The sequence below is a fragment of the Chanodichthys erythropterus genome, chromosome 23 (genome assembly GCF_024489055.1).
Source record: "Chanodichthys erythropterus isolate Z2021 chromosome 23, ASM2448905v1, whole genome shotgun sequence".
Taxonomy (NCBI): Eukaryota; Metazoa; Chordata; class Actinopteri; order Cypriniformes; family Xenocyprididae; genus Chanodichthys; species Chanodichthys erythropterus.
The window spans coordinates 10,475,428-10,484,621 of NC_090243.1; the positions used below are offsets into that span (position 1 = coordinate 10,475,428).

Consider the following 9,194-nt stretch of genomic DNA (forward strand, 5'->3'; position numbering starts at 1 on the left):
ACAGCGGTTGGCATCCAGCTTATTGGTACTTGTTTACCGCCCCCTTCTGCTCTGTAAGATGCTGCTGACGTGTTATCCGGTGCGTCCGAGCTTCGTTTACAGACTGAGGGAGACGCACGTTGTATTCAAGCTATTCTACATTGTTTGTATTTTGGTATTGCTATATTTTTTAAAATGTTGCATAAGTGTGCATGTCGCGGATGTCCTAATCGCCAAAAACAACCACGGCGACGTAAAAGTGCATTACCAACGGCGACAGATGAAAGGATTCAATGGAATCAATTCAATGGAATCAATTCAATGGAAAGGATTCCGGAAGAGAATACAATGCTGAATAAAGTTGTAGTTTTTGTTATTTTTGGACCAAAATGTATTTTCGATGCTTCAACAAATTCTAACTAACCCACTTATGTCACATGGACTACTTTGTTTTTATTACCTTTCTGGACATGGGCAGTATACCGTACATTTATTTTCAATGGGGGGACAGAAAGCTCTCGGACTAAATCTAAAATATCTTAAACTGTGTTATGAAGATGAACGGAGGTCTTACGGGTTTGGAACGACATGAGGGTGAGTCATTAATGACATAATTTTCATTTTTGGGTGAACTAATCCTTTAAGACTCCGTTAGTAGCTCTGAAATGACGTTTTAGAATTAGCAAAAGAGGCTTGGGATGAGATATATAAGAAATTAGTCCCACACACAAAAGTGTTTTAAGGTCAAAAACCAGAAAAATGTCCGCTTTGTGTCATGGCTGCATTACCACCTTGGGTGTGCATTATTTTCTAAGAATTCAATGGCCGTCGTCAATTATTCCTTACATAAGAGACTTTCACATAAAAGTTTAAATGAGTTAAAGTTGATAAAGGTACACCATAACAGGCCCTCTAGCAGTCAAAAAACAAAACTGCATGCATTTTGCAGAACATAGTTTTGGTAGTGCTTCAGCTCTGTGACTGTGCGGATGAATATGGTTATCCTACTGCACACTAAAACATTCACTACAAGGCTTAAAGCGTTAGTTCACCCAAAAATGAAATATCTGTCATTAATTACTCACCCTCATGTTGTTCCAAACCTGTAAGACCTTCGTTCATCTTAAGAACACAAATTAAGATATTTTTTATGAAATGCAAGTTTTTTTTTAACCCCCATAGAAAGCAAAGTACAGAGTCTTTATTACAGAAAAGTTATAAAGACATTGTTAAAATAGTCAACGTGACTACAGTGGTTCAACCTTAATATTATAAAGTGACGAGAATACTTTTTTTATGCAGAAAAACAAAACAAAAATAATGACTTTATTCAACAATTTCTTCTCTACCATGTCAGTCTTGGATGCAGCTGACACAGTGAATGCAGTTCAGCACTTCCGTGTTTACGTCCGAATGCCTAAAGTGGATGGGCAGTGTTTTCAGAAACACTTTTTGTTATACTAGTTGAAACTCTCTTCACATCCTGATAGCTATCAATAATAGAAGTGGTCTAAAGATTAAAAAATGTATATCTCTTCTGTGGAAGTCTCAGGACCAAAAAATGTCAAAAATGCATTTGGTCTGAATGCAATTATAGGCCTGTCAACATATTTATTTCCATACCTCTTTGCACTCTGCTCGAGCAGACATCACACATCATCAGCATGATCCATGATGTTGTTGCTGAGTTGTAGACAGACGACAGTCACAGTGTGCCGCAAAAAAACAGCAGTTCCTCCTGAATCAAAACAAGGAGCTTATGTTGCTTTCTCGCCATTACCGTAATTAAGAGATGGCAACCTTGGAGCTGTTCACGTCCTCGGACTCAGAATTATGCGTATCTATGACAACAACACTATCAACACCGAAATTAATCTGCAGCAGTCAGGCGGTACAAGTCAGAGTTTATTATTATTAGGTTCAGGCGTGCCGTTGGCACGGGGGACAGGGGGGTCAGGACCCCTGCAGTTTTGAAAAGACAGAAATCGCCCTCCGCACTTTTGATAAGGGCTGCTTCACAATATATCATCTTTTAGCTTGGGATATTTTCTTTCAATGAGTTTTTGTTCATAAATAATCAACTGTTTTGTCGCAGATGTGAACAGAAAATGCGCTCTCGAACAGAGAAACACGCAATCTCCAAACCATCGATCACAGCGTGCTAACGTTTTAGGACAGGTCAATGGTATATAAATCATGGCCGAATGTTAGCGTTTATCAATCATGCAGATGGAGACATACAAAAATAGTTTTTATTTGAGAGAAAATTGTGTTAAAAGTACCATGGTCAACAGACAGCATGCATGCAATTTGAAACATTTTTGGAGAGAAGCACAAATTTTAAAACAAACCCCAAGTTAATACAATTAGTAAAAAAAAAAAAAAATACAAAAAAAAACTGGATTGTTTTTATGTCATGATTTCTGCAAGTATTTGGACCCTAACAAGTATTTCCCTAACAACAACAACAACAACAATAATAATAACAATAGGAAGAATAAGAATAGTTATAAATACAATAAAATATAAATACTTCCTGTCTTTTCTTTTATCCTGACAGCAAATCGATCACTTTTCAGGATTTAAAGGAAGACCTGGAAGGTGGTTCAAATTGCAATAGAGTCCCGTCTATACTACTGTAAACATATTTTTCCTCCATATATTCTCATACAGGTCTGTTGGCGATTTCTTCCGTTAAGCAGGTATCCTCAGATGGAGCTCCACTGTTTGCATCGGTCACTGTAAAAATAGAGAGATCTGTGAATGTGATGCAGTAAAGAGTATATTTATTATTAGGCCAATGTAACTGACCACAAACAAACCTCTGATTGGTTGCATCTCTGCAGCCTCTACTTGGGTTTGATTTGATTTTGAACAGCCAACTGGTTCGGAGATATAAGATATAATAGTTGGACAAATATTTTAGGTATAAATACAGATATTTCAAATAAATATTTTGGAGATTCTGGTAATGCCTACCTTTACATTTTATAGTCCCTATGATTGCTGCGACTATAGTGACTGCAAGGACTGTGATGACAGCAGCAGGAATCCACCACTGGGTGGAGCTCTCGGACAGTCTTTTAGCTGCGGGCCAGAAACAACTTGTTTGTATAGTCAAGGAAATGGGAAGAAAATACGTTCTTAGTTGAAAATAAAGATTATTTAGTCTTCAAGAAAGATTAATAAAATTTCAACATCCCATCTTGCTGTTTAGTTAGCTGAAATAATCATCCACCAAAGACTGTGTTCAAGAGATATGGTGCTGAGGTAAAATCATTGTTATTTACAGATTCGAGTAGCTCATTGTTTTTTTTTTTTTCTTATGCAGTGCATTTGTAATGTATGTTTTAGTGATAAATCATTAAACTATTAGTTTCTTCAAAATAATATACGTCCATAGTATGGAAAAAATACTATGGAAGTCAATGGTTTCCGAAATTCTTCAAAATGTCTTCTTTTGTGTTCAACAGAAGGAAACTCGTACAGATTTGGAACAACTTGAAGGTGAGTAGTTATAAATTACAGAATTTTCATTTTTGGGTGAATTATCTCTTTACCGAATCACATTTCACGACCCAATCTCATAAGGAAAATTGAACTACAACGTGGTGATATCATGTCAATTCATATGATTTCATTCGTATGATTTGTATGATTTAAAAAAAAAACCTAAACCTTGCCATCAGTGGGGAGTAAGCAGATTGTAATAAATGTTTTATAAAGAAAAAATAATGTTATTTGTGAAATTTAATTATTAAAATTATAAATGTGGTGTAAGTTCATGATGGTGGTTTACAGGGTATAACATGCTCTCACCAGTCATTGGTATGATGTTGACCCTTGTACGGACCTCATGTTTGGTTTGGAGAGCAGAGAGGATGCAGGTGTAGGTACCAGTGTGCTCCAGGCTCAGCGGGTTGCGTAGCTGCAGTGAGCCGTCCCCACCTTGACCCCTGGGGGTCACCAGTTGCACCTTCTCCTTCCAAACGCTGGAGCTCAGCTGTGTGAGGCTGTCATATGTGTAGATGGTTGAGGACTTGTGTCCTTTGGTGAAGGACCATGTCAGTGTGAAGTTCTGCAGTTTCCATGGGGCCTTGCAAGGGATGTTGAAGTCCTGACTTTCAACGCTAAATATTTCTGTTCAATTGAAAATTGGTTAAAATACTAACTAGGTGCCATTTGAAAGGTCAGTAAGGTGGGAGAAACATTGTGGTACACTATGCTCTCTCGTCTGCATGTAATTGTTTGGTCGGTGATGGAAATATTTGGTGATGCAATGTCTTGTAATAATGATGATGATGAAATGCAATGTAACTTGTCCAGACAATTATGAGTTTACTCGGTGAGATCAAACCTTTCTCCTGCAGTGATGTCTTCCATGTCTGAGACCTGTAGAATGATTGGACGAGGCAGATGTAGGTCAGATCTTCCAGCTTCCTGATCTTGCTCTCCACCGAGTACCGGCCTTGTTCGTCAGACGTTTTGCGTGTGAAGGTTTTGAGGGCGTCAGGCAGAACGGCTGGCTCTGTGAACAAGGTTACACGAGGAGCAGGATAGACGTCTCGGGTGGAGCATATGACTTCCTCAAAACCACTGAGACGTGTCGTCTCTAGGCTCACTGAGCAGATAGGGGCTGGAATGACAGAGTTATTTGTTGTTGTTGCTATTGTTGTTGTTTATGGTGTCGTTATCATTTTTAAGTCTCGTATGATGTGCTTTTTTTTTTTAAAGCTTTTTTAAAGGCACAGACCACATGTTGTCTAATATAGCTGACAGGGAGTCTATGGCAGTTTGGATAAAAGTTGTGAAAAGTTGCACTTACGTTCTGTTTATAACTTGTCACAGTTAAGTAATGGTAAAATAATTAGGGGTTCAAGCGTGTTGTGCGGATTCGATCGCCGCCATTCTGTCGAAATTTTGGAGTAATTTGGATTTTTTTTTAAAAAACCTGCTTTTGCGAACTAGTCCTAGGTTTTTGGCCCAGTTGGAAATAAACCAGAGTTTGAATGTCAGCAATTAACAAAAAAAGTTGTAATTTCAATTCACAGCACACCTATGTAAGAGCTCATTCTGTGGTCGTGTGAAAAAGGACGCGATGACTGGCCACTTGGTGGTGCTGTAACAGGAAAAAAACTTGAAAACGGCTGTAACTTCTTAACTGTTAGTCCAATTGACTACGTATCTCAAAAAACATGGCCACCATCGGCCTATGAAGATTGAGCAGCTATCAGACAAGGCGAACGGAGGCCGATCGGAACGAAACTCGCTGGGCCTGTTTGACTCATGGCCCTAAGGCCTGTGAGAAATTTGAAAGAAAACGGCTACAGCGTTTTTCATGCGCAAATTTTTTTTTTAACACGCCCACAACATTCAGACCACATGGTAGAACTCTTCATTCTAAGCAACTTTGCCTCTAGGACTGCCGCTGTCCATCAAATAATTTGTTAAATATTGGAAATTATTTAAAAAACTAACTTTGGTGAACTAGTCCTAGGTTTTTGGCTCAACCTCGATAACCATTAAAAATCTTTATAAACCATTAATTTCCTATGGGAAATTGCCAGTATTGGCTGTAATTGGTCTTTTCCATCTATGATCAAGGTGGTTACAGGCTTGCTAATTAAAACATTATACCCTTTTTACGCATGTGCTAATAGGCCTTAAAGGTGCCCTAGAATTTTTTTTAAAAGATGTAATGTAAGTCTAAGGTGTCCCCTGAATGTGTCTGTGAAGTTTCAGCTCAAAATACCCCATAGATTTTTTTTATTAATTTTTTGAACTGCCTATTTTGGGGCATCATTAGAAATGAGCCGATTCAGGGTGTGTGGCCCTTTAATTCTCGTGCTCCACGCCCCAAGAGCTCGCGCTTGCCTTAAACAACATTTAAAAAAAAGTTCAAACAGCTAATATAACCCTTAATGGATCTTTACAAAGTGTTCGTCATGCAGCATGTCTAATCGCGTAAGTACAGTGTTTATTTTGATGTTTACATTGATTCTGAATGAGTTTGAGGCTATGCTCCGTGGCTAACGGCTAATGCTACACTGTTGGAGAGATTTATAAAGAATGAAGTTGTGTTTATGAATTATACAGACTGCAAGTGTTTAAAAATGAAAATAGTGACGGCTCTTGTCTCCGTGAATACAGTAAGAAACAATGGTAACTTTAACCACATTTAACAGTACATTAACAACATGCTAATGAAACATTTAGAAAGACAATTTACAAATATCACTAAAAATATCATGATATCATGGATCATGTCAGTTATTATTGCTCCATCTGCCATTTTTCGCTATTGTTCTTGCTTGCTTACCTAGTCTGATGATTCACCTGTGCACAGATCCAGACGTTAATACTGGCTGCCCTTGTCTAATGCCTTTCATAATGTTGGGTACATGGGCTGGCATATGCAAATATTGGGGGCGTACACCCTGACTGTTACGTAACAGTCGGTGTTATGTTGAGATTCGCCTGTTCTTCTGAGGTCTTTTAAACAAATGAGACTTATATAAGAAGGAGGAAACAATGGAGTTTGAGACTCACTGTATGTCATTTCCATGTACTGAACTCTTGTTATTTAACTATGCCAAGGTAAATTCAATTTTTGAATCTAGGGCACTTTTAAAGTGTTTGAACCCCGATAACTGCTGCTCGCAGCTATATTGTTTCTTTATGATTGCAAAACTCTTAACCATAAATTTGTGATAGCCTACCTTCTACCTTGACTATGATGAAGTGCTCACTGGTTTCTCGACTGCTGGTAACAAGACACCTGTACTTCCCCCTGTCCTGTGGGCCGCTCTTCTGAATATGAAGTGATGCATTACCAGAGGAAATCACTTCAGTGAATAGTGACGTCCTGCCATTGTAGTGTTGATCAGGCCGATCTAACAGGCCGCTCCCGTGTTTATAACTGTGGATCAGAACATCCTGTCTGAACCAGTATACGATCTCATCTCCAACTGCGTCAAAGACACATGGTAGGACACAGTCTTCTGAGAACATGCAGGTTACTTGGACATCTAGATTTGTGGCAAAGAGGAAAATGTAAGTGTTTACATGTGCAAAAAGTGATTTCTCTCACACCCGAGGTGAACAAAAATGCTTTTAGAAGTCAAGATGTCAGATATTTTGTCTTGTCTAATCTTCAGTCACTCTGAAAGTTTAAGTTCTATATAAATCTGTTTAAATGGATCAAATACGCAAGTATCATTTTCATGGGAGGGCACGATCTGTTCTTGTTTCTTGAGTCGATACATCTTGAGATCTACAAATTAACCTGAAAATATTTAGGTCATAGTTCAAAAACAGGGCTGAAATGCTGGTTTCTTGTGTGACCGATAAACATCAGGCAATTAATCAGGCCAATGTTTTGGTTTTCAGACAGTTTTGTATGACTTTTAAACAGACTACAGGCTGTTTAAAAGTTGTTTTTACTAAATATGTCAAATGTTAGTCACACAGATAAAAAATGCTGTCTAATAAAAACGCTGTGCTCAGTTTCTTTTAGCTCAGCACTTTTGACTTGAGGTCTTATTTTAAAGCATGTAATGACTTCATGGTGTCTGAGACGATGAATTGCTCAATTAAACCAGGGAATCATGTGAAAAATGTTCTAGAGAAGCTGCACTGGCCTACAGAAGTGAAAGTGTTATGTTAAGTCATGTATTAAGGGAATATTACCTGGAGTTTTCCCAGTTGTATCAGCAATAATCCACACCAATATCAAATTTAAAGTCCAAGAATGTGCTGCTGCCATCACTCTCTTTTTTAAGCCTTGAAAATTAAATGAATACACTTCATCTTCTGTATATAAACAATAAATCATTATTAACCAGAGAACTACTGCTTTCTGGCAAAATATCAGAAAGATTGAAACTTTTAAGAATTCATTTTGCAGACTCTGCAGCCAATTTAAAGAACACTAGCATCAGTATAGTTCAGTGTTTTGTCAGATATTTGAAGATTTTGACTTTACCCTTTATTTCTATGACATTTTGCATTAAGCTTGAGCTTAATCCTCATATTGTTTTTATTTTGTGTGAAATATGTCTATCACATTCTTTCTTTTGTAAGTAGAATCTTCCAGATCAGGTTCACTCTTGAGATTACTCATGATAACAGAGCATTTGAAGACAGAAATCTTCTAACATACTAAGAAATTCAATTTAACAAAACAACTCACACACCCCTGTTTAGGAGCACACAAAGCAATAATATAAAATGATTCACTTTACACACTTCAGAATTAAACAAATCTCAAAAGCATAATGATAAAACTTAAATGATTCTCTGGTCTCTCTTTAATGATTAGTTAATTAGAAAAGTAATGATACTGTTTCAGGCCCTCTAAGGCTTTAACTGCGTATTATATGTTGTGGTTATGATTCAAAAGGCAGACTTACGTGTGTGTTTTGATTGTGGATGGAAGCCTCTTCTCTGATGGTGAACTAGATTCTGACTAGACTGACTTGTTTATTTTAAGAATACACACTTTCATAGTTATCAGTAGGCCTGCCACTTTAGGGCTGTTACATGAATGGGTGGAGTTAGCGAAAAACACTTTTTCACTGAAAATATAGAATGTTCTTATATACCTCTTGCATGTAATTTTGTAATTTGTAAATAATTTCGATCTTTTAGGCTTTTTTTATGCAAAATAAATTTGTATTTATTTCGATAAAAAAAAAAAAAAAACTGAACCCAAACTTTCGAAAAGTAGTACATCTCATGAAATTTTCACAATATTTAATGATTTAATTATGTGTTTTCCCTTGTTGGGGTGGCACTAAAGGTAAATAGGATGAAATTTAACAATATTCTTATGAAATATATATTATTCCCATGAAAGTTAAATTATTACACTGTTTATTTATATATATTTGATATTTTATAAGTTGCCCTCAAATAAAAATAGGCATCATATACATTATACAATGGGCTCCAGAAATATTGACACAATGGTACCCTTGGTAAAAATGAGCGAATATTTGTTTTTGCACTTTCTCCTCTTAGTCTTTCACTCAAAATATTCAGAAAAATCTAACCCTTAATGAAAGTGAAAGTGACGTAGCCAAGTATGGTGTCCCAAACTCAGAATTTGTGCTCTGCATTTATCCCTTCCAAGTGCACGCACACAGCAGTGAGCAATGAACACCCACACACACACACACACACACACACACACACACACACACACACACACACAC

At 37.2% G+C, this 9,194-nt stretch overlaps 1 protein-coding gene across 1 annotated transcript; it reads right to left on the bottom strand.

The window, feature by feature from the left end:
- Positions 1-2,644: 2,644 nt before the first annotated feature.
- Positions 2,645-7,744, bottom strand: hhla2b.1 (HERV-H LTR-associating 2b, tandem duplicate 1). Its single transcript, XM_067378747.1, has 7 exons — positions 7,669-7,744; positions 6,699-7,007; positions 4,337-4,615; positions 3,799-4,119; positions 2,959-3,066; positions 2,802-2,861; positions 2,645-2,718 (listed from the first exon to the last, which is right to left on the bottom strand). Exons 1-7 carry the CDS (start codon positions 7,742-7,744, stop codon positions 2,645-2,647), a joined length of 1,227 nt encoding a protein of 408 aa, XP_067234848.1.
- Positions 7,745-9,194: the final 1,450 nt, after the last annotated feature.